At 42.5% G+C, this 26,409-nt stretch overlaps 2 protein-coding genes and 1 pseudogene across 2 annotated transcripts; 2 read left to right on the top strand and 1 right to left on the bottom strand.

Annotated features, from left to right (window-relative positions):
- Positions 1-2,376: 2,376 nt before the first annotated feature.
- LOC130924400 (crooked neck-like protein 1) lies at positions 2,377-10,578 on the top strand. The gene is given in 13 exon segments (XM_057850946.1): positions 2,377-2,490; positions 2,552-2,643; positions 3,346-3,504; positions 3,577-3,922; positions 4,009-4,179; positions 5,127-5,318; positions 7,109-7,177; positions 7,232-7,312; positions 7,401-7,640; positions 8,054-8,155; positions 8,234-8,461; positions 8,539-8,658; positions 10,513-10,578. Coding segments are annotated over 13 exon segments (1,974 nt in total). The 5' UTR covers positions 2,377-2,382.
- On the top strand, positions 10,525-11,656 carry LOC130924336 (dnaJ homolog subfamily C member 17-like). The gene has a single exon (XM_057850812.1). It carries the CDS (start codon positions 10,597-10,599, stop codon positions 11,509-11,511), a length of 915 nt encoding a protein of 304 aa, XP_057706795.1. The 5' UTR covers positions 10,525-10,596; the 3' UTR covers positions 11,512-11,656.
- Positions 11,657-16,581: 4,925 nt separating this feature from the next.
- On the bottom strand, positions 16,582-25,601 carry LOC130924399 (crooked neck-like protein 1; annotated as a pseudogene).
- Between the last annotated feature and the right edge of the window lie 808 nt (positions 25,602-26,409).

Here is a 26,409-nt window from a genome sequence, read left to right as displayed (position 1 = left end):
ATAGTTATTGAGAGAGAAAGAAATTAAGAAAGCTTTAAAAATAAAAGCCACCGGGAGTCTGATTTTTTTTTTTTTTAATTTAAGCTTTATATTTCATTATATAGATATGCCTTGTAAGGAAAGGAGATTGAGGGATAAAAAAAAAAAGAGTTGGATGAAGCTGCTAAAGGCAGTGGATACCTCATCAGCTGGGTGAATAGCACACTTGGGAAGAATAAGTTTGCAAGGATAGTCGTGTATAAAATACAATTATAAACACAATTTCAATGTTATTTTTCTGTAAGATTTTATGCCATTGCTTTATTAGTTATTAGGTGCTAGAGTTAAGTATGGATAATAATGAAATAATAGTTTTGAGAAAACTGTGCTGTTGGTGGCTCAGTGACCATCTGATGTGGTTTGTTCTCAGATGAACAAGTTGAGGAAGGAAGTTTTGATGCAGAGGTTGAAGGAAGAAAAGAGGCAGACTAACTGAGTCACAGCCAAAAAGTGTTGATGACAGTGTTGATTTCTATTCACTGTTGCCCCCTCCCAATTAAAGTATGTCACAGTTGCAGCCAATTATTATCTAAAGCTGGTTAAAATTGAAGTTATGTTGTTTTAAAGTGCATGTGACACGAAAAAGCATGTTTATTTCATAATACATGCGGTATTTTATGCCCCTGAATGATATGGGCCGCTTGGATGTGTGTGGAAGCGATCGCTATTTTTATTTAGTTTTTGAATCCCGCGCCATGAAAATGAGTGACTTCCGGCTTCGGTCTTGCATTGAGGAGGAGGGCGCTGTGACGTGTACGGTAGAAGACGTCCTCTTCACGCTACAGTGTACTGTTGTGTATGAGGACGAAGGATTCAGCTGCTTTTGCGGATTAATACGTTTATTTTTCGCATCACGCCAGCCAAACGGCTGCAGAAAAATCATTCTGTATGAGGGAGAGGCGTATGCGCCTTTTTGGAGTTTCAAAAGATTCCCATTCACTGTGGATATTTACTGTGGAACCATTGGACTTATGAGGAAGTGAGTAAACATCTTGTTTTGTATTATGTCAAATATGAATACAGCGATTACAAAGTAAACACTACAAACGTCCTTTAAATGAAGGACTACTTACGTTTGATCATTGATAGGCATGTAAAAAGCTCTCCTAATGCTCATTAGCAGCAGCACGTTAGCTGCACAACAACTCCAGTCACCCTCCTCCGGGAAATGAACTGTAAATTGCTCTCTGCCGGGCGGTTTGCCGATCCGCGAAGACAATCGACAACCAGGTCGTCATGTCAAATAATCCAGGATAGTTATGTGTGATTTTCCGCTTCGAAGACTTTGAAACATCACTCGGTTTGGGTTAGCATGTCGGCTAGCTGTCACGCCTTCTGGTTTGTTTACATTCTCTGAAGTCGGGGAAGGGAAATGACATATGTCTGATTTAGGTGTCATAAAATATCGTTCGGGAGGTGCGACAGTAAAGGTGAAGTCGACAGTTTTGACCATTATGGAGCAATTTTGCCATGTCGTCCTGAGTAAATGCAATTTTATTATTTCATATTCCATTCAGAACAAGACTGTTATTTGTCATGACCATGCCATTTATTTAGCAATTGGGGAAAATACTTGGATAAAAAGAATATCCTGTAAAAATATTGAAGAGACAGAAACAATGACATTTTGCCGCTCTCTTCGTCGCGTTTTCCTCGTTGTGAATAGTTCCCCCTCAACGGGCTGACTGGTCCATCTCAAGCCATTTATATAGCTATTGGGGAAAAATACTTGGATAAAAAGAATATCCTGTAAAACTATTGGAGTAGAGAGACAAACAATGACATTTTGCGCCTTTCTTCGTCGCCTTTTCCTCGTTCTGAATAATTCCCCCTCAATGGGCTGAATAGTAAAATCGATGAGCCCAGTCTACCGCTGACGTCATCCACCTGTTGGGGACGCTAAAGCCCTATAATGGTAGGCATGGCTAACTGGCAGATTAAAAGACTAATTTCTCGTCATCTGTGCTTTGCTAAATTGTTGTATATAGTCGAATCGTCTCAAAATATGATTCTAATTCACATAATAATGCCATTTAAGACTTTTTTTCTCCTGTCGTATGCTCTTTAAGCTGTATTAAGTACTTGTTCATGTGCCCCTTTTGATCTACGAGCACCCGCCCCTCCACCGGTCTCTGCACGGCCCTGCTGAAACACAGTGTGGGTCAACAGAGCTCAATATTTTGTTGGGTTGTACAGTGTACCGGAACATATTTCCTCCACACCCTTCTCACCTTTTTAACACCTGACCCATTTTCATGCCTGCGTGCTTTTGGGCTCAAAAAGTGAGCGGGTTGTGACTGTGGAAATGTGTTTTCAGGTGAAAGCTGCACCTCCGCCGAGCAGATGATCACGGAGGCCGAAAAGCGGGGAATTGAACTGTTACCACCACCGCCAAAGCAGAAGGTCACCGACCAGGACGAGCTCGACAATTACAAAGAGAGAAAGAGAAAGGTTCGGAAGCTTTGATGTGCAAATCACTTCCCAGCTCTTGATTATATTTGGACTTTTTCAGGAGTTTGAAAACGAGCTAAGGAAGAACCGCGCTGTCATCAGCGTGTGGTTAAGATACGCGCAATGGGAGGAACGTTTGCCAGAGATCCAGAGGTACTAGACGCACAAATACACATTTTTCTTATCATTTGTATTTTCTCTCTAAGCACGATTCCACATTTAGAGCTTTTCACAATGTCCAAATTGACTGTTTATGAAAGTTATGTGAGCAGCCAATTAACACTTGATAGACTTGGGGGGGTGTATTTTTTGAATTTGTGTTTATGCATTTGTTTATATAATAAAGTCATCTCCAACATACAAGAAATGGAACTATTTTGTGTTTCAAGTCACCGTTTCTGGCTATTTACAACCATGGAACAATGTAAATGAAAAAAATAAATACCTTGCATAAGATTTAAAGCAACACTAGGTAACTTTTCAACTTGTATGAAATGTTTGCATAACGTTTGCGATATGTAGACTGGCAACTAGCTGAATGAATTGAAGTCAGTGAATGACATCTCTTTTATATCTTGGGGGGTCTGTATCGCTTTCGCTGGCACTAATCAACTTTGAGGAGGGTGGCAAGGACCCTGCTACAAAAAAAAACAAACTCATGTCGCGTGATGTAGCCACACTACCCACACAGTTGCTAACCGGCATATGCTATTGGTTAGCCAGAACTTGATTAATTACCTTATTACTATTCATCCTTCACACAGCCGCTGGAAACAGAAATGTTGTTTAATCCATCTGTAGGTGACTGGGAGATTGATTTTTGATCAATGCCATTGACCGTTTCCACAACTTTAGGGCGCGCTCCATTTACGAGCGCGCGCTGGACGTGGACCACCGCAACGTGACCCTGTGGCTCAAGTACGCTGAGATGGAGATTAAGAGTCGGCAGGTCAACCACGCCCGCAACATCTGAGACCGGGCAGTCACCATCCTGCCCCGTGTCAACCAGTTCTGGTAAGGCGGACAACCGATGCCGTCGTCTCTTAACCCAAATTCCGACCGTTAGAGCTTGCGTCACCCCCGCAGGTACAAGTACACGTACATGGAGGAGACGCTGGGCAACGTGGCGGGCTGCCGGCAGGCCTTCGAGCGCTGGATGGGGTGGGAGCCCGAGGAGCAGGCCTGGCATTCTTACATCAACTTCGAGCTGCGCTACAAAGAGGTGGACAAAGCTCGCAGCATCTACAAACGCTTCGTCACGGTGCACCCCGAGGTCAAGAACTGGATCAAGTACGCGCGCTTCGAGGAGAAGCGCAGCTACATCGCGCACAGCAGGAAGGTCTTTGAGCGCGCCGCCGAGTTCTTCGGCGAGGAGCACATCGACGAGAACCTCTTTGTGGCCTTCGCGCACTTTGAGGAAAAGCAGAAGGAGGTCAGTTGGTCGGTCAGTCGGCGCTCTGATCCATTTGCGTGTTTTTGGGGTTTTGACGGCAAGCGTGTTTTTTTTTCCCGTTTCAGTTTGAGCGCGTGCGCGTCATCTACAAGTACGCATTGGATTGCATCCCCAAGCAGCAGGCCCAGGAGCTCTTCAAGAACTACACCATCTTCGAGAAGAAATTCGGAGACCGGCAGGGAATCGAGGACGTCATCGTCAACAAAAGGAGGTTCCAGTAGGAGGAGGAAGTCGAGGTAGGTGGGCCAGCTCCTCCTTCCAGTTGGGTAGAAAAAAAAAAAAAAACTCTTGCAAATTTCTAGTTTGTATCGTTACCGATATGGCACTAAAAAGACCAAACTGTGATAGCAAATACTTAACATTGAAGTGAGTATATAGAGTTGTCCAATAATGACTTTTTAACCAAAGTCTTGATATTGTCCAATTAAAAAAAATAAAATAAAAATATCCGATACTGAAAAATGCGTTCGAGCACTTAACGTTTTACTGCTAATTGTATTGTGATGCCCTACTGGATGTTTTGATAATGATAAGCGTAACAACTTCAAGGTTTTCCGAATAAAATAAACGTGACGAATGTGAGAACAACTTCAACTAAAGGTATAGAAAATAAATGTCCCATACAAATAATATATTTTGAAATGGGACTAAATCTATCATTAAATAAAAGGAATTATTCACAATTAAATCACGTTTACAGCAGCCAAAGCATTAGAAATACAGGCAGGCGATCATAGGGCATTATCCCAAGATGCATTTTGCTGGGCTTTTGCACAGATTTTTCTATTTTATCACTTTTCATAGTGACTATTTCTTTGCGGCAACACAGTATTTCTATGTAATGAGTTAATAATTCAATATTTTTCAATCATTTATTGTACAATTTTTGCACCATGAATGCAAAAGGTCTGCTCACGTGACAAATCCTAAGCGTCTCAAATTTGCACACCATTAATTGTCATTAAGTAGATTTGCTGTTGTTTAGAATCATTTTTGAAGGCAACAAGAATATATATCAAAACACTATAATGATAAACTAATATGAATTGTAGTCTATTTGAAATACTTAGATTGGCTACCCAATAGTTAAAAAATGGCATATTTTAGTATGACGTAGTGTTAGTACTTTATCAGCAGTCGCATGGTGTAAGAAGGCGAAAAACGGCACTATTCATTTCTTAAGGCCAACCTCGACAACTACGACGCCTGGTTCGGTTATCTTCGGCTGGTGGAGAGCGACGCCGATCCCGACATGGTGCGGGAGGTGTACGAGCGCGCCATCGCTAACGTGCCGCCCATCCGGGAAAAGTGCCACTGGCGCCGATACATCTACTTGTGGATCAACTACGCCCTCTACGAAGAGCTGGAGGCCATGGTGAGTAGGGATGGGAATTGATAGGATTTTTACGATTCCGATTCCATTATCGATATTGCTTAACGATTCGATTCTTTATCGATTCTCTTATCGATTCTAATTTGGGGGGGGGGAACAAACATTTAGATTGGCATTGAGTTTGTTTAATCAGAAGTCACAATCTTAAAAACTCACAACAAGGTCAAAAGAGGCCCAAAGCCTCAATATTAACTGTGGCAAAAAGTGGCAAATGCACAAGAATGTTTAACATTTTACTGAAACATTTTTCTAATAGAAATAAAAAATATTGGTATATGTTAGCATATAGGTAGTTGGTCTGCCGTTAGCAATATGTGTTAAACTTGCAGGGGTCCCCAAACTTTTTCCAGTGAGGGCTGCATAACTTTTCCCTTCTCTGAGGGGCCGGGGTCAGTTTGTAACAGAAAAAGTGTGACGATTGCAGGAGTGCCTGAATGTAAAACAATTATTGTTTTTCAGAAAGCCACAATCAAATAACCCTTTCTGGATATTTCACGGAACAAAAGTAAATAAAATAAAAATAATAATATAATATAATAATAATTCATAATAATAGCACTATTAATCAAATAGATAATAACCAAATAACCCTCTCTGAGTTCTTCACAGAAAAAGCCAGAAAATAAATAACACTATTGAGAAAAAAAAAAAAAAAAAGCTCTCTGGTATTGTTCAGGGGGCCGGACTGAATGTTGGGGCGGGCCGTAGTTTGGGGACCACTGTTAAAGTATTATTTACCAGTATATTGAAGTGCATGCCTTTTAGTTTTTATGGTGCTTTCACGCTCAAGTGGGGGCGCCCTTGCGCTTCCGCACGTGAAGAAGAACGCGAGAGAAAGCGAGAGAGTTAGTGAGAGAGGGAAGCACTGCTACGACCCTATGTTCTTTGTTAATGCTTGTAAAATATCTACAGAGGCAACGCCTGTATGTATCATCTTTTGTGTTGTTGTTGTTGTGTGTTTTGTACTCGCGATCGGACACTTAAATCCAGTTGTGTAGTGGTTTGAACGATGTGCTAATGCTAGCGAACGCATGCTAACTGTTTTGTTATTACAGCTAATCATCGCTGATTTACGTTGATGCAAACCTGTTTGTTACTGGGGACGAAATTATTTGTTTCATTTCTATTTTTAGTTTCACTCTTCAAGTGATGGTTGAATAAAGTCAGCAAATTATACCAACGTCTTCTGTATCGTCATTTCGGAGTTTAGCTAGCTGTATAGGTGTCTCGGTGAGGACAGTGCTGTCTATTCCCTCCCGACAGTCTATTCCCTCCCGATGCAGTTATCTCTACCTTCCCTCCCGATGTAGTTATCTCCACCTTGCAATGATTGCAAGTCGTTTTGTTGTAATTTTTCCTCGTGAAGTGAAGACACACTTTCGATCGTTTGAATCTATGTGCTGTCATTGTTATGTTTACGTCTTCAATGCTCGTGCTAAACCATCGTAACCTTTCATTTTCACCCTCTTTCCTGGTGAAGTGTAGCCAAACTTTGGAGCGGGTGGTTCTTGGTGCCATGCTAGTTTGATGTGTTTGGACAACAAGACAGTCACGACGCAATATGCGTCTTCAGGACTCGTTAAAGGGATCGTTAAGGCTATTTCATTATGATGTCGAGGCCTCGAAACACTCGGAACCGGTTCCGAATTGGAATCGGATTTCGATTCCCATCCCTAATGGTGAGTGGTGTCGTTTTTCCTAGAAATATAAATTGAGTTTCAGTATTATTCATTTTCCATTCTAGAATTGATTCCAAATTGTTTGTATTCCAGGACGTGGACAGGACAAGGCAGGTGTACGAGTCCTGCTTGGATCTGATTCCTCACAAAAGGTAACGGATAGTGCTCCTAATAACTGATCGGGGTCGGGCTTGACGGCCGTTTTGTGTGTCTCAGTTCACCTTTGCCAAGATCTGGCTGCTTTCCAGTCAGTTTCAAATCAGGCAGAAGAACCTGAAACGCGCCAGGAAGATCATGGTAAGCAGAAAGAAATATTTTTGACCGTTAAATGGCAACGTCTGTCAGTTAAGTCCCAATGTCCATCGGTTGGCGGCGGCGGTTGTAGGGCACTGCTATCGGCAAATGCCCCAAGAACAAACTCCTGAAGGGCTACATCGAGCTGGAGCTTCAGCTGCGCCAGTTCGACCGCTGTCGCAAGCTCTACGAGAAGTATTTGGAGTTTGGGCCGGAGAACTGCGCCGCTTGGATCAAGTTTGCCGAGCTAGAGACCATCCTGGGCGACGTGGACCGCGCCCGCACCATCTTCGAGCTGGCCACCTCGCAGCCGCGCCTCGACATGCCCGGGGTAACCATACGTCTATCGCCACAATTATTTCATTCTTAAATAAAGGTGGAAAAATATTGTAAATATTCCTTTATTCAATCATTTTTCAAGTTCTAAAATGTAACTTTTACTTTTTTTTTATTTTAAGCACAATAAGGGAGAAGTTTTTTAAAATGTATTTGATATCACTTTTAATGTAACAGTAAATGTTCAGATTTTCTTTTTTTTTTTTCATGTTTTGAAATGTTTTTTTTTTTTTCAAAAATCATATACTTTTACTATAATTTTTTTCAATTTTTTTTTTTACAAAAAATAAGGGGGGGGGTCTGTATTCCGTTTTATGAAATACGACACCTTATACATATGAACCTTGTAAATGCCAAAATAATCGGCAATGAGTTGAAAATCAAAGACTTATTGTTGCGCCCCTTCAGATTCTGTGGAAGTCTTACATCGACTTTGAGACTGAGCTGGGGGAGTTCGTGAACACCCGGAACCTTTACAAAAGGCTGCTGCAGTGGACCCAGCACGTCAAGGTTAGCACATGCCCGCCCGCCCGTCCGTACCCTGGTCGGAACCCCGAGCGATAGCCTCCGGCGATTTGCATTCTTCAGGTTTGGATCAGTTACACCAAGTTTGAGCGCGTGCGCAAGTGCCGGCAGATCTTCGAGGAGGCCAACAAGAGCTTGAGAAGCTGCCAGGAGAAGGAGGAGCTCCTCATGCTGCTAGAGTCCTGGAAGGACTTTGAGGCCCAGTTTGGCTCCGACGCCTGCAGGGAGCGCGTCGCCAAGCTGCTGCCCGAGAAGGTCAAGAAGAGGAGGAAACTCACCGCCGAGGACGGGGTACTTACGCCGACCTCCGTAGTTCCTTTATTCCGCATCCGTTTTCTGACTTTTCCTTCCTTCGCACATGTGTGCAGTCGGACGCCGGCTGGGAGGAATATCACGACTACATTTTCCCAGAAGACGCCACCAACCAGCCCAACCTTAAGCTCCTTGCCATGGCCAAGACATGGAAAAAAACGGCAGCAGCACGTCTTGTAATAAAAGAAACTTAAAAAAACCCTACAAAATCTTGTCCATTTTGTTGAACTAAAAATTGTCCCCTTTTTTGAGCATAATAATTTTAGTTCATTTTTTAAAATTTCTATATTTTTTTGTGGGGGGTGTTCATTATCTAAATAAATTACAAAATCCCTTTTTGTTGTAAATCTCGATAGCAGCCATTTGTTTGAAATGTATATTTCTTGCTTTTGCGCTCATGATCCAGTTATATACTAGTCCTTCTAAAAAAATTAGCATATTGTGCTAAAGTTCATTATTTTCTGTAATGTACTGATAATCATTAGAATTTCATATATTTTAGATTAATTACACACAACTGAAGTAGTTCAAGCCTTTTATTGTTTTAATATTGATGATTTTGGCAAAAAAGTCAAGAAAAAAACAAAAATCCCCATCTTAAATGATTAGCATATTTCATCCGATCAATACAAAAAAGTGTTTGTAAATACAAAAAGTCAGCCTTCAATTAATTATATCAGCTATGGACTCAATACTTCAATACGGCATGGCATGGATGCAATCAGCCTGTGGTCAGCTGCTGTGGTGTTATGGAGGCCCAGGATGCTTCGATAGCGGCCTTAAGCTCATCTACAGCGTTGGGTATGGTGTCTCTCAACTTCCTCTTCACAATATCCCACAGATTCTCGATGGGGTTCAGGTCAGGAGAGTTGGCAGGCCAATTGAGCACAGTAATGCCATGGTCACTAAACCATTTACCATTGGTTTTGGCACTGTGAGCAGGAGCCAGGTCATGCTGAAAAATGAAATCTTCATCTCCATAAAGCTTTTCAGCAGATGGAAGCATGAAGTGCTCCAAAATCTCATGATAGCTAGCTGCATTGACCCTGCCCTTGATAAAAAACAGTGGACCAAGTTGCTTCAATCAAAATATATATTTTCAATCGAAGAAAAAATCACTTCAATCAAAAAAAAAAATGTGTTTGAATGCAAAAATTAATTTGAAACTCAAATACATGTATTTGAAAACTTTCTTTAATTGAATTTTTTTGAATGTTTTAAGTCAAGTGAAACAACTTTTTTGATTGAAGTAATGTAATTTTGCGTTTGGACCACATTTTGGCTAGGACATTTGTGTCTTTATTATTCAATCAAAAAAGTTGCTTCAAACAAAAAATATTTATTTTCAAAAGAAAAACCACTTCAATCAAAAAAAAAATTCAATAGCAGAAAAAAAGGTTTGAATGTAAAAAAAATATTTGAGACTCCAATATTCGCATTTGAACACTTCATTTTTCATTGAAACTGTTTTCTTTGATTGACGAAATCCTTTTTGTGTTTGAGCCATATTATAGGTAGGACATTTGTGTCTAAATCATTCAATCCCAATAAAAGTTGCTTTAGTCAAAAAATATTTTTAATCAAAGAAAAAAATCATTTGCAAAAAAATATATATTTTTGAAAATATTTTTTTAAATTTGAAATATATATTTTTTTATCGAAGTGTGACTTTTTTTGAACAGCAAAAAGTTTTAAACTCTAATAAAATAATAAGTTTTAAAAATAATAAATAATAATAATAAATAATAGTAAAATAATACGTTTTTATATGTCTGAATCTACCACATAAATCACTCGGGGCAACGCGGCTCAAGTGGCGGCGGTGTATTATGCGCATGCGCAGAACCATTCGAGGCCTGCCTCAGCGTGATTAATGATATAAAGTAATTCGGTTTTCTTTTTATGTGTACACATGCGTTATTTGGATCATGATGTGCCTCACATGCCATACCGTTAAAAAATATATATATTAAATGTAATTTGAACGTTGAATCTATCACTTATATGCCTATATTTCCCGTCATCCTTAGGGGGAAAATGGCGTCGATCTGCGCGTGCGCAGTAGCGAACAGTCACATTCGATTCGCCAGTCATAACGACACCGCAAGCTAAAAATGAAGCGCAAGCGTTTCGATGCGACAATCCTGCAGCAGGACCCTTACCTTGTGCTCGGTGTCGAACCGACAGCCACGGCGAAGGAAATAAAAGCAGCCTATCGCAGGAGAGCGCTAAGATATCATCCAGACAAAAACACCGACAAGGTAAAAGCAGCGGAGCTCTTCCACCAGTTATCTCAGGCTCTGGAGGTGCTAACCGATGCTGCTGCCAAGGCTGCCTATGACCAAATTTGTGCTGCCGAAAAACAAGCAGAAGAACGAAACCGCAAACTTGATGACAAGAGAAAGAAGATTAAGCTTGACCTTGAGGAAAGAGAACGACGAGCAGAAGCTCAGACCCAAAATGAAGAGCAAATAACAAGGACATTTGAAGAAGCGCTCACTCGTTTGAGGGAGGAGGGATCCAGGCAGCTTGAGGAAGAACAGAGGCTCATCAAAGAGCAGATTCAAAGGGAAAGAGAAGAGCAGTATTACAGTCACAGAAACTCTGGAATTGGGAGGTGTTCCAGGAGCAACGTCACTCCTAAATTGAAGTTGAAGTGGAAGTGTGAAAAGGATGATGGTACAAATGGTGGCTACTGTCAAGAATTCATTCTTCAACTTTTACAAAAGTACGGAGATGTTTTGAACGTGATCGTCTCAACAAAGAAGCAAGGAAGTGCAGTTGTTGAATTTGCGACCGTAAGGGCAGCTGCGCTGGCAGTAAAGAATGAAAATGGCCTGAGTGAAAATCCGTTGAAGATTTCTTGGTTGGAAGGTCAGCCTGAAGTTGATCCTGCATCTGAATTCACGTCCACACAGGGCTCCTTGTCCAATGAACGCGACTACGAGAGTGTTGTGATGATGAAGATGAGGCAGGCTGCTGAGCGACAGCGTCTCATTCAGCAAATGCAAATGGAGGAAGAGGATTGAGGCCTGACGTCCTAGCACTAGAGAACCTGGTTTGGCACCAGCACACAGACAAAAAACAGAACACCTCTTTTGAGCTTTCATTTTTCATGTGTTGTTTTGTGTATATGTAAATAAATGATGGCAACAACAACAAATCTGTTCTTATCGGTTGAATATAGTAGTGGGAATCTTTGGGCACCTAACGATTCGATTACGATTCAGAGGCTCCGATTTGATTATAAATCGATTATTGAGTGTACCCCTGCCCCAGTGCTTTTAATGTGTTGCACATTAGTTCCAAAATTGTTGAAAAATCCTCTCAGGCCAAACCAAACTAATATTTTATTATCAAGTTAACAGTTAAAAACGGTAAATAAAATACTCAAGTCCCCATTCTGTATCAGCAGCTTTGAACTTGATTCAATTTAATGATGTGAATCAACCGTTAGAGTTGTTAAAATTGCTATCGTTATTCCATAATTTCCCTTCCGTCTACTTGCGACTTGTCTAAGTTTTAAAACCATTTCTTCATTTAAAGATAGATTCAAGTCAAGATTTTGCCGTTTTAGGAGTCTTTTGGATAAAACGGTATTTAGGTTTGCGGTTCGCTACAACAGAGCCTTCTAGAGAAGTCGACTGCTTTAAGATGGCGGCTGTTTACAACGTGGCAACTACTAAATGGCAAGTCTGTCATTCCGCATCTAGTTTCTTTTATATGTTTTATCGCCAACGGCGTCGTCTCATTTTGCTTCTAGTTTTACATATAGTATGTGATATCTATTATAGCTGTATGTGTCCGTATGTTTGTAGCATTAAAAAAACATTTTTTTTTTACAATGTTAAACAACTTTAAAAGTAACAGACAAGCCTACATGAATACAATGTCAGAAAATACAATCACATATAACTGGAAAATTAAAGAGAAATGGAGGAAGAAAAAAAATAATAGTATAAGAAAAATTCTAGGGTCGACTAGCCAAGTCAAGCTCTTCAACAATTTCACAGTTTTAACGCATTCTCTTCCCCCCCATATATTTAAAATAATAAAAATAGTGACATAATTATTTGTGAAAAATATTAAAATTAGGAATAGGTTTGAAATATTTATTCTTATGTTTGAAAAATTTCCCAAGAATCATAATTATGTCGTGCAATGACTAATACAGAGATACCATATAAAATGTTCCTTTGTGAAACTAAATAAATTGGCCAATTTAGGAAAAATCCAGTCATACAAATCTTCTCGGAAGGCATTAACATATTTACAAACAAAAATAAATGGTCAGTTGTTTCGATGTCTTTATTACAAAAACACAGTTGTTGTGGTCCAGATTAAAATGGAGCATTAACAATTCTGCTGAGGGGTACACTTTGTTAATAATTTTATAATGAACTTCCTTTGCCTTTGGGAATTTAAAGAATTTGAATCTCATAATTTCAACATCTTTCATAGAAAAACAATTTGCAAAATTGAAGTTCTGTTTGACGAAAATGGGTACATTTCGTCTACAAATTTTTATAATTTTGACATTGGGTAATTTAGCATCATTGATATTGTGTCCATTTCCCAACAGCAAAGGAAGTGTTGACTCTAGCTTCATTTGAAACAAATGATAAGACATCTTAATAATCGACTGGGGTATTGGTTTGAAAATTCCTCCCTCTAGCCAATTTTGAATAAATCGACAATTCCATAACGGGGTATTGTGGGGACTGAAGTTGTGTTTTTAGATCATTCTCCAATACAGCAGAACCTGTTGGTGGTACGAAGATAGTTTTATGGGAATTTTTTGTGCATCTTTCGTGGCACGCCAGACCCACTTAGAGTGTTTGGTTCCAAAAAGCTCAATCTTGGTCTCATTTGACCAAAGTACACGGTCCCAGTTGAAGCTTGGGTATGAGGTGCTTTTCAGCATAGGCATCTTTCGTGGCACGCTAGACCCACTTAGAGTGATTGTTGCCAAAAAGCTCTCATCTGACCAAAGCACAGGGTCCCATGCTTCAACTGGAGACCAACCAAGATTGAGCTTTTGCGATGTCAGGGCAGCGGGTGAAGTTCGCCGTGTTGAATCACATTAAGCAGCAGGGCACCGTACTCCGGTGAGATGCCCATGTCACAACCCCGTACCGGTGCCCTATATTCGGCTTGGACTCCAGCAGAGTCCGATGGCTGGATGGAGCCCTGGTGGCCATTATTCTTGCTTCATGCTTTTATGCCATTGGCGTAGTCACCTGCCACTCAAACATGTCGGAAGTAGCGTTGAAGTTGAATCTTTGTGTCAAAATGATTCAATCGGGAAAAAAAGCCTTCAAAACTTTTTCCACTTTAAAAAAAAAAAAAAAGTGACACTTCAATAAAAAATCTATATATTTCAAATTATTTATATTTATATTTTCAAAAAACTATTTTTGCAAATGATTTTTTTCTTTGATTAAAAATAGTTTTTTTGATTAAAGCAACTTTTATTGCGATTGAATGATTTAGACACAAATGTCCTACCCATAATATGGCTCAAACACAAAAAGGATCGCTTCAAAGAAAACAGTTTCAATGAAAAATGAAGTGTTCAAATGCGAATATCGGAGTCTCAAATATTTTTTCACATTCAAACCTTTTTTTCTACAATTGAATTGAAGTGATTTTTCTTTTGAAAATATATTTTTGTTTGAAGCAACTTATTTTTTGATTGAATAATAAAGACACAAATGTACTAGCCAAAATGTGGTCCAAACGCAAAATTAGATTACTTCAATAAAAAAAGTTGTTTCAATAAAAAAATAAATAAATAAATAAACTTGACTTCAATCAAAATCAAAGAAAAATAGTTTTCAAATACATTTTTTTGAGTTTCAAATTTATTTTTGCATTCAAACACATTTTTTGGGATTGAAGTGACTTTTTCTTCGATTGAAAATATATATTTTGATTGAAGCAACTTTATTTGATTGAAGTAACTTGGTCCACTGTGTTTTATCAAGGGCAGGGTCAATGCAGCTAGCTATCAGATTTTGGAGCACTTCATGCTTCCATCTGCTGAAAAGCTTTATTGAGATGAAGATTTCATTTTTCAGCATGACCTGGCACCTGCTCACGGTGCCAAAACCACTGGTAAATGGTTTAATGACCGTGGCATTACTGTGCTCTAGACTCTAGAGCACAGTAAAGCTGTGCTCTAGCTAGAGGTTAGATCTTGTGCCCGAACCCGACCCGACAGGCCCAAAATGTTAAGCATTCACGTTCGGGTCGGGCCGCCGTGCCGGACTAATAAATTATTTAAAAAAAAAAAAAATGGAGAGCAGGCTCTCTGTATTGCGGTTTTGCTTGTGCACGCACGCACATGAACGCCTTGGCGCCGCCCGCTTTTTCTTCTTGTCCTCCCGCTGTAGCGCTTGCGCACGGCCAAGGCGGCGCAGCAGCAGCAGTGAGAGTTTTCAGCGCTGCAGGTCTCACAATAGATCAGCGGAGAACGTCACTAAAACCTGCCACAGTGGACGCAATCTTATTCCTGCACGACGACGACCAAAAAATATAAAGACTGTAAGTAAGCCATCATATCCTGCTGTTCAAATCCCCATTTTTGGTCCGAGCCGGTCTAATTATTTCCCTTATTTCACAGTCATAAAGAGCCGCAAGTTGCAGACTGGAGTCAAGGCCAGCCCGCAGTTTAAAAGCTTTTATTTCTTTATAATTTATTTTTGGTATTGTTGTCATTACAATAAAGAATGTTATTTCAAAGCATTTGTAGTTTTATTTTTTTTGGCTGCTTTTCCCTCTCCTTGTCAGAGAGGCGCGTCCATGTGAGAACGATATCCCACACACTCAAAAATATATTTAACATACTTTCCCAGCGTTATTTCGTTGTGTAAATGCTTTTATAATTCTCATAAAAATATGTAGACTATTTAAATATTGAGTAAACTTTTTCTGACAACTGTGAATTCGTTACGAATTTTATTTATGCACACAAAGGCAACACAAATGTGATCCTTTTGAATCTTCTCCTCTGTGTGTCTGCAAAACCGCATTTTTGTTTTATATTAAACTTTCCCCGCGTTTTTTCGTTGTGTAAATGCTTTTAGAATGATCATAAAAATATGTAGACTATTTAAACATTAAGAAAACTTGTTTTTTTCTGCCAACTCGATGAAAATAAATATATGCTGCTGCGTTGTTTTTTTCGCGTCACTCCAGCAAATAATTTTTTTTTTTAATCGGGTTTTTCGGGCTCGGGCCTGCAAATCTAGTTAATTGATCGGGCTCGGGCCAGGTGGGGCCTCAATACCAGCGCGCCGGGTCGGGCTGGATTTTTTAGGCCCGAACTAGGCTCAGTGTGCTCAATTGGCCTGCCAACTCTCCTGACCTGAACCCCATCGAGAATCTGTGGGATATTGTGAAGAGGAATGGTAAATGGTGTTATCAAGTTGAGAGACACCATACCCAACGCTGTGGATGAGCTTAATGCCGCTATCGAAGCATCCTGGGCCTCCATAACACCACAGCAGCTAACCACAGGCTGATTGCATCCATGCCACGCCGCATTGAAGCAGTCATTTTTGCAAAAGGATTCCTGACCAAGTATTGAGTCCATAGCTGATATAATTAATTGAGGGTTGACTTTTTTTGTATTTAAAAACACTTTTTTGGATTGATCAGATGAACTATGCTAATTATTTAAGATAGGGATTATTGTTTTTTCTTGACTTTTGCCAAAATCATCAATATTAAAACAATAAAAGGCTTCAACTACTTCAGTTGTGTGTAATTAATCTAAAATATATGAAAGTCTAATGCTTATCAGTACATTACAGAAAATAAAGAACTTTAGCACAATATGCAAATATTTTGAGAATGACTAGTATATAACTGGATCATGAGCGCAAAAGCAAGAAATATACATTTCAAACAAATGGCTGCTATCGAGATTTACAACAAAAAGGGATTTTGTAATTTATTTAGATATTGTGCACCCCCCCACAAAAAAACAATATAGAAATTTTAAAAAATGAACAAAAATTATGCTCAAAAAAGGGGACAATTTTTAGTTCAACAAAATGGACAAGATTTTGTAGGTTTTTTTTAAGTTTCTTTTATTACAAGGGGTGCTGCTGCCGTTTTTTCCATGTCTTGGCCATGGCAAAGAGCTTAAGGTTGGGATGGTTGGCGGCGTCTTCTGGGAAAATGTAGTCGTGATATTCCTCCCAGCCGGCGTCCGACTGCACACATGCGCGAGGGAAGTCAGAAAACGTATGCAGAATAAATGGACTACGGAGGTCGGCGTAAGTACCACGTCCTCGTCGGTGAGTTTCCTCCTCTTCTTGACCTTCTCGGGCAGCAGCTTGGCGACGTGTTCCCTGCAGGCGTCGGAGCCGAACTGGGCCTCAAAGTCCTTCCAGGACTCCAGCAGCATGAGGCGCTCCTCCTTCTCCTGGCAGCTTCTCAAGCTCTTGTTGGCCTCCTCGAAGATCTGCCGGCACTTGCGCACGCGCTCCTCGCCTTCTAGCACAACTCAAACTTGGCGTAACTGATCCAAACCTGAAGAATGCAAATCGCCGGAGGCTATCGCTCGGGGTTCCGACCAGGGTACGGACGGGCGGGCGGGCATGTGCTAACCTTGACATGTTGGGTCCGCTGCAGCAGTCTTTTGTAAAGGTTCCGGGTGTTCACGAACTCCCCCAGCTCAGTCTCAAAGTCGATGTAGGACTTCCACAGAACCTGAAGGGGCGCAATAATACGTCTTTGATTTTCAACTCATTGCCGATTATTTTGGCATTTACAAGGTTCATATGTATAAGGTGTCGTATTTCGTAAAACGGAATACAGACCCCCCCCCCCTTATTTTTTGTAAAAAAAAAAAAAAAAAAAATTGAAAAATATAGTAAAAGTATTAGGCTCGAGCGTATGACGTGGCACTCGCGAGGTTTCCGCCGCTATCGCCATTGTGGAAGCGAGAAACATAAGCAATGAGGCATTTCAACACAGGTCGCTCTTTAAAAATGGTTGGAAATTATTGTGCGGTAAAGAATTGCAACAACCGATCGAATAGAAAGGAGAATGTACAGCTCGACGGAACACCATTGAGTTTCTTCCGGATCCCTACATGGAGAAAAGGCGAGGGAAAGCTCATATCTGAACTTACCAAACGTCGAAGAATGGCATGGGTGGCCTCGATCAGAAGGAAGGGCATAACGTTTGATTCTCCAGTTACACACTGAGTTTGCTCTATGCACTTCCACTCCGGTAAGTTAATTTCGTTTGTTTACGCAAATTTCAGTAACTTTACGCCCTAAGTCGGCCTGTTGTTAGCTATTGCTAAAGCTAAACAACTAGCATGCATACATGTGCATTGTCTTCATAAGACATAATTCATGTCGTTGCTAAATGAAAAAGCTGTAATATTTTGACGTGAGAGAGTGGCAAAGAATTTGTACACAGGCTACATTTTATGCAGCAAAAGATTTGTACATCCGTGGTCACAGACTAATGTAAACACACATTGCCTACCTTTGCTAGAAAGATGTGTTGCCGTTTGCTATGGTCATAAAGTGAAGATCCTGCACCCATCCGCAGCAAAACTGTTCGTAGCTTTGTAGCGATTTGTAGTTTCGGAATTGCTGATGAGTGTAGTAACATATACCCAGTGTTGTTAATCTTACTGAAAAAAAGTAATTAATTATAGTTACAAATTACTTCTCCCAAAAAGTAATTGCGTTAGTAACTCAATTACCTGAATGTAAGAGTAATTAGTTACTTGGCAAAGTAATTGGTGATAATTACTTCTTTTTTTTTCCTCAAAAAAAAAAAAAAAAAAAAACATTGGCCACACTATGTGAAGTTTTTGTGGAGGTTTTTGGTACAATTGGCCCGAGCCCAATTCTTTACCCTTTACCCTGAATCAACTGTTAAAAGTTGTTAAAATTGCTCCCATTATTGCATTTGTTCCTTTCTCTCTAATTTCGACATATGAAAGTTTTAAAACTGTTTCATCATTTAAAGATAGATTCAAGTCAAGATTTTGCCGATTTAGAAGTATTTTAGATAAAAAGTTACTTAGGTTCGCTAGGAAGGTTCTCTACAACAGAGCCGTCCTAAAAAGTCTACTGCTTTAAGATGGCGGCTGTCTACTAACGCATTTAGTGCCATGCAGTGTTGTTAATTTTACTTTAAAAAAGTAATTAATTACAGTTACAAATTACTTCTCCCAAAAAGTAATTGCGTTAGTAACTCAGTTACCTGAATGTAAGAGTAATTAGTTACTTGGCAAAGTAACTAGTGATATTTTTTTTTTTCTCAAAAAAAAAAAAAAACACACAGGTCACACAATTAAAATTTCTACTGTTATTGCATTAGTTCCCTTCTGTCTATTTTAAACATGTGTAAGTTTTAAAACTGTTTCATCATTTCAAGATAGATTTAAGTTAAGATTTTGCCGATTTAGGAGCATTTTAGATTTTAAAAAATTACTTAGGTTCGCTAGGAAGGATCTCTACATCAGGGCCTTCCTGAGAGGTCTACTGCTTTAAGATGGCGGCTGTTTACAAACGCATGTAGTCCTTAAAACATGTTGGCAGTGCAGCAGTGTCTGTCATTTGCATCTAGTTCTATAATATGATATCTACCGTGTCATGTGGGCGTAGTTTGTCGGCTATGGCTGCAGTCAGGTATTATTGGAGCCACCTAGCATCGCGGTTGCAGCGGCGTCTTCCCCACTCCTGCTCTGCTCTCGTCCCCGTGAGTCCGTTTCTCTCAGACTTTTTTTTATTCAACCAACTTAGTAACGCATAGTAACGCACGCCTTTCCCGCCTCAGTAACGGTAACGGCGTTGCCAAGATGAGAAAAGTAATTAATTAGATTACTCATTACTGAAAAAAATAACGCCGTTAGTAACGCCGTTATATTGTAACGCCGTTATTAACAACACTGCATATACCAAACACTAAATACAGCATGATGTCCATTTCGCGTAGTGGTGGAAGCTTGTCGACATCTTTATTCCATTTGTGTTCGGCTTGCTCGTGAGGGTCAACATTTTTCACATCCTTAAAATTGCTCACATATCTGTCCTTCGCCGTGGTAACAAGTTTGCCTCTGTATCGAACTGGCAAGTATTCCTTACTTTTTTCCATCTTTGGTTGCCGCTAAGTTTAAATGTCCCGTGATGCTTCCGCAATGGTTGCGTTGTCGCAAATCTCGCATGATCCCGTGCTGCTGTGACGTAAACGCTCGAGCCTAATAATTTTTGAGAAAAAAAAAACATTTCAAAACATGAAAAAAAACCATGAAAATCTGAACATTTACTGTTAAATTAAAAGTGATATCAAATACATTTTTAAAAAGTTAAAAAAAAAACTTCTCCCTTATTGTGCTTAAAATTAAAAAAAGTAAAAGTTACATTTTAGAACTTGAAAAATGATTGAATAAAGGAATATTTACATTATTTTTCCACCTTTATTTAAGAATGAAATAATTGTGGCGATAGACGTATGGTTACCCCGGGCATGTCGAGGCGCGGCTGCGAGGTGGCCAGCTCGAAGATGGCGCGGGCGCGGTCCACGTCACCCAGGATGGTCTCCAGCTCGGCAAACTTGATCCAAGCGGCGCAGTTCTCCAAATGCTTCTCGTAGAGCTTGCGACAGCGGTCGAACTCCCGCAGCTGAAGCTCCAGCTCGATGTATGCCCTTCAGGAGTTTGTTCTTGGGGCATTTGCCGATAGCCGTGCCCTACAACCGCCGCTGCCAACCGACGGACATTGGGACTTAACTGACAGACGTTGCCATTTAACGGTCAAAAATATTTATTTCTGCTTACCATGATGTTCCTGGCGCGTTGCAGGTTCTTCTGCCTGATTTCAAACTGACTGGAAAGCAGCCAGATCTTGGTAAAGGTGAACTGAGACACACAAAACGGCCGTCAAGCCCGGTCCCGATCAGTTATTCGGAGCACTATCCGTTACCTTTTCGTGAGGAATCAGATCCAAGCAGGACTCGTACACCTGCCTTGTCCCGTCCACGTCCTGGAATACAAACAATTTGGAATCAATTCTAGAATGGAAAATGAATAATACTGAAACTCAATTTATATTTCTAGGAAAAACGACACCACTCACCATGGCCTCCAGCTCTTCGTAGAGGGCGTAGTTAATCCACAAGTAGATGTATCGGCGCCAGTGGCGCTTTTCCCGGATAGGCGGCACGTTAGCGATGGCGCGCTCGTACACCTCCCGCACCGTGTCGGGATCAGCGTCGCTCTCCACCAGCCGAAGATAATCGAACCAGGTGTCGTAGTTGTCCAGGTTGGCCTTAAGAAATGAATAGTGCCGTTTTTCGCCTTCTTACACCATGCGACTGCTGATAACGTACTAACACTACGTCATACTGAAATATGCCATTTTTTAACTATTAGGTAGCCAATCTAAGCATTTCATATAGACTACAAATCATATTAGTTTATCATTATAGGGTTTTGACATATATACATGATGCCTTCAAAAGTGATTATAAACAACAGCAAATCTACTTAATGACAATTAATGGTGTACAAATTTGAGATGCTAAGGATTTGTCACGTGAGCAGACCTTTTGCATTCATGGTGCAAAAATTGTACAATAAATGATTGAAAAATAATGAATTATTAACTCATTACATATAAAGAAATAGTTACTATGAAAAGTAATAAAATAGAAAAATCTGTGCAAAAGCCCAGAAAAATTCATCTTGGGATAATATCCTCTGATTGCCTGCCTGTATTTGTAATGCTTTGGCTGCTGTAAACGTGATTTAATTGTGAATAATCCCTTTTATTTAATGATACATTTTGCCCCATTTCAATATATATTATTTGTCTGGGACATTTATTTTCTATACCTTTAGTTGAAGTTGTTCTTTTATTTGTCACGTTTATTTTACTCGGAAAACCTTGAAGTTGTTACATTTATCATTATCAAAACATCCAGTAAGCCGGCTGGGGTGTGGTGGAGTTGGGGTGGGGGCCGGGGGGTGTATGCGGCAGCCATGGTTCCCTCCCAGGTCCGCCCGACCGGAGCCGCGTCTCCCTGTACCGGGTGCCGGGGAGGTGCCCTCTGGTGCCATACTGCGCGCCCCTCTTGGCCCGGGGGTGGGTTGTGGGGGGTGCGCTTCCCTCCCCTTGGTCTGTTTCCGGCCCTGTCCGCCTCCTTAGGCCGCGGCGGCCGCGGCTGCCCCCCGGCCGGTGGGGTCGTTGGCGGGGCCTCTTGGGGCCCGCGGGACCTAGGGTGAGGCTCGCTGTCCCTTGCCGGTGGGGTGAACGCCCCCTGGTCGCCGGCACTTGGTGTGGCGCCTGCTCGGGGTGCGGGGTGGGTGCTCGGTGGGTGGGAGGGGGGTGGGCGGTCGCGGAGGCGCCGTGGGTGGTCTGGGGCGGGGATTGATCGGGCCCTGACGCTTCTTCCGCCCTGGGGCCGGTGGTTCTGGTGGACGGGGCCACGCCCGCGGGAGCCTGCCTCTTAACTCAAGCACTTCTCACTTCGGCACTGTAAATATTTTTCACCCTGGCACTTACATGCTCATACATTTCTCCGGGGAGAGTTGGGACGGGGCTTTACAGTCCCAGCCCGACTCCCCCGTTTTTAATGCACCACACACCAAGGCTGTGGGATGGTTGGGACCTGTTGGGGGGGGGGGGGGCCCACGGCTGCCTCCTCACCACAGGCCCCGCCATCCCTGCACCTTTTTTAAATGCACCACACACATCATACTCCACAGGAGAGCTCCGGCAAAGGGCGGTGGGACGGGCGGCTGGACAGAAACTCCATGCTGCGGTCCCACTGCCCCAAGCCAAGCTCTCCTATTTTAATGCATACATTGCACTACCCTCCCCTCACACCCCCATCACGGTGCTGGGTGATGGCTGCCAGTCGGGAACCTGGCAGCCACAGTAATAGGATGGTAGGTGGGTCCCACACTTTTTCTATATGGCGTGGCTCCCGGGGTGTGGCCTCCCCTCTGCCTCGGCTGCCGGCCGCGGGAGTGGGTTGGGGGGTCGGGTCTCCGATCTTGCATCGCCCCGTGGCAGTTCCTGGGCGTTCTCCTGCCTCCGCCTTCCCCTCTCTTCTCTGGCTGGGCATCCGCCCTGCGCTCCGTCGCGGGTCGCTGGCTGGGCGCCGGTGTATCAGCGGGGTGTCGCCTGCACCGGCGGGGGACCCTGCCTTGCCTGGGGCTTGGTGGGCCGCTGGGGGTCCCGTGGCGTGCCGTGCCGGTTGGGGGGCTGTGGCTGTGGCTCGTGGCCCGGGTGGGCGGGCGGGGGTGGGTGTAGGCGTGGGGTTGGTGATGCGTCCCCTCCTGCCATCCCTGAAGGCCGGTTGATGGGCGCGCGGGTGGCCCGGGGGACCACCCTGGGTCCCGGGGCTGGGACGGTGGCTCCTTTGCTGGGCGGCGGGAGGAGGGATGGGCTGCGCATGGACCCTCCCAACCCCCCGCCTACCCTCCCTCCCCGGGCTGGCTGGGTGGGGGCCGTGGCCCTGGGTTGGCGCCCGCGCGGTCTCTCCGCCCGTCTGCGTGGCTGTCGTGCGCCCGGTGGGGCTTGCGTGCTGCTGGATGTGGTAGGGCATGCTCGGGTTGGGGGTTCCGGTGCCGGGATTGGCGATGCGGCGGCGTAGGGTTGGTCGCCAACGGGCTTACACTCATAAGAGATTCACACGATTACTGGGTTCTAGATCACAGAACTGATTTGTGTACACTCTACCCCTTTCAATCACTTAGCTTATAGTCTTATAGACACCCCCACCCCCATTCTCCTCTTTCACTGGCCAATTGGCCCCCACATGGTGTAAACCGGAAATACATCTCGCTGACGATAGCACCAGCATATTAGTAACTAGTTTAGATGTTCAATGTATTTCTTGTTGTTGTTTGTGTATGTGTTTCTTTTCTTTCTTCTCTTGTATTTCTTTTCTTCTGTCACCCCATAATCCCTTCCTGTTCGCTGCTTTGTCATAATAAAAAGGTATTTTGAATGATCACAATGGGAGTATGTCAGACTCTCCATGTGAAACATTAAAACTGTTCAGAATCCGGGCACTTAGACTTCCATTCTCTGTGTCAAACAGCTGAACAGGACAGGTTTAAAAAATAAAAAAAAAATAAAATAAAAAAATAAAAAACATCCAGTAGGGCATTTTTTTTTAAATTGGACAATATCAAGACTTTGGTTAAAAAGTCATTATCGGACAACTCTAAATACTCACTTCAATGTTAAGTATTTGCTGTCACAGTTAAGTGTTTTTAGTGCCATATCGGTAACGGTACAAACTAGAAATTTGCAAGAGTTTTTTTTTCTCTACCCGACTGGAAGGAGGAGCTGGCCCGCCTACCTTGACTTCCTCCTCATACTGGAACTTCCTTTTGTTGACGATGACGTCCTCGATTCCCCGCCGGTCTCCGAATTTCTTCTCGAAGATGGTGTAGTTCTTGAAGAGCTCCAGGGCCTGCTGCATGGGGATGCGATCCAATGCGTACTTGTAGATCACGCGCACGCGCTCAAACTGAAGCGGGGGGGGGGGGGAAACACGCTTGCCATCAAAACCCCAAACACACGCAAATGGATCCGAGCGCCGACTGACCGACCGACTGACCTCCTTCTGCGTTTCCTCAAAGCGCGCGAAGGCCACAAAGAGGTTCTCGTCGATGTGCTTCTCGCCGAAGAACTCGGCGGCGCGCTCGAAGACCTTCCCGCTGTGCGCGATGTAGCCGTGCTTCTCCTCGAAGCACGCGTACTTGATCCAGTTCTTGACCTCGGGGTGCACCGTGACGAAGCGTTCGTAGATGCTGCGAGCTTTGTCCACCTCTTTGTAGCGCAGCTCGAAGTTGATGTAAGAATGCCAGGCCTGCTCCTCGGGCTCCCACCCCATCCAGCGCTCGAAGGCCCGCCGGCAGCCCGCCACGTTGCCCAGCGTCTCCTCCATGTACGTGTACTTGTACCTGCGGGGGTGACGCAAGCTCTAACGGTCGGAATTTGGGTTAAGAGACGACGGCATCGGTTGTCCGCCTTACCAGAACTGGTTGACACGGGGCAGGATGGTGACTGCCCGGTCCCAGATGTTGCGGGCGTGGTTGACCTGCCGACTCTTAATCTCCATCTCAACGTACTTGAGCCACAGGGTCACGTTGCGGTGGTCCACGTCCAGCGCGCACTCGTAAATGGAGCGCGCCCTAAAGTTGTGGAAACGGTCAATGGCATTAATCAAAAATCAATCTCCCAGTCACCTACAGATGGATTAAACAACATTTCTGTTTCCAGCGGCTGTGTGAAGGATGAATAGTAATAAGGTAATTAATCAAGTTCTGGCTAACCAATAGCATATGCCGGTTAGCAACTGTGTGGGTAGTGTGGCTACATCACGGGACATGAGTTTGGTTTTTTTTGTAGCAGGGTCCTTGCCACCCTCCTCAAAGTTGATTAGTGCCAGCGAAAGCGATACAGACCCCCCAAGATATAAAAGAGATGTCATTCACTGACTTCAGTTCATTCAGCTAGTTGCCAGTCTACATATCGCAAACGTTATGCAAACATTTCATACAAGTTGAAAAGTTACCTAGTGTTGCTTTAAATCTTATGAAAGGTATTTATTTTTTTCATTTACATTGTTCCATGGTTGTAAATAGCCAGAAACGGTGACTTGAAACACAAAATAGTTCCATTTCTTGTATGTTGGAGATGACTTTATAATATAAACAAATGCATAAACACAAATTCAAAAAATAGCCCCCCCAAATCTATCAAGTGTTAATTGGCTGCTCACATAACGTTCATAAACAGTCAATTTGGACATTGTGAAAAGCTCTAAATGTGGAATCGTGCTTAGATAGAAAACACAAATGATAAGAAAAATGTGTATTTGTGCGTCTAGTACCTCTGGATCTCCCATCCCATTGCGCGTATCTTAACCACACGCTGATGACAGCGCGGTTCTTACTTAGCTCGTTTTCAAACTCCTGAAAAAGTCAAAATATAATCAAGAGCTGGGAAGTGATTTGCACGTCAAAGCTTCCGAACCTTTCTCTTTCTCTCTTTGTAATTGTCGAGCTCGTCCTGCTTTGGCGGTGGTGGTAACAGTTCAATTCCCCGCTTTTCGGCCTCCATGATCATCTGCTCGGCGGAGATTTGCACCTCTGCCGGAGCTTTCGCCTGAAAACACATTTCCACAGTCACAACCCGCTCACTTTTTGAGCCCAAAAGCACGCAGGCATGAAAATGGGTCAGGCGTTAAAAAGGTGAGAAGGGTGTGAAGGAAATATGTTCCGGTACACTGTACAATCCAACAAAATATTGAGCTCTGTTGACCCACGCTGTGTTTCAGCAGGGCCGTGCAGAGACCGGTGGAGGGGCGGGTGCTCGTAGATCAAAAGGGGCACATGAACAAGTACTTAATACAGCTTAAAACAACATAACTTCAATTTTAACCAGCTTTAGATAATAATTGGCTGCAACTGTGACATACTTTAATTGGGAGGGGGCAACAGTGAATAGAAATCAACACTGTCATCAACACTTTCTGGCTGTGACTCAGTCAGTCTGCCTCTTTTCTTCCTTCAACCTCTGCATCAAAACTTCCTTCCTCAACTTGTTCATCTGAGAACAAACCACATCAGATGGTCACTGAGCCACCAACAGCACAGTTTTCTCAAAACTATTATTTCATTATTATCCATACTTAACAACCCTAGCACTTAATAACTAATAAAGCAATGGCATAAAATCTTATAGAAAAATAATTCAAATTGTGTTTATAATTGTATTTTATACACAACTATCCTTGCAAACTCATTCTTCCCAAGTGTGCTATTCACCCAGCTGATGAGGTATCCACTGCCTTTAGCAGCTTCATCCAACTCTTTTTTTATCCCTCAATCTCCTTTCCTTACAAGGCATATCTATATAATGAAATAT

The sequence above is a fragment of the Corythoichthys intestinalis genome, chromosome 11, assembly GCF_030265065.1.
Source record: "Corythoichthys intestinalis isolate RoL2023-P3 chromosome 11, ASM3026506v1, whole genome shotgun sequence".
NCBI classification, from domain to species: domain Eukaryota; kingdom Metazoa; phylum Chordata; class Actinopteri; order Syngnathiformes; family Syngnathidae; genus Corythoichthys; species Corythoichthys intestinalis.
The sequence above is the reverse complement of the archived record's forward strand: the minus strand, read 5'-3'. Positions and strand labels throughout refer to the sequence as shown.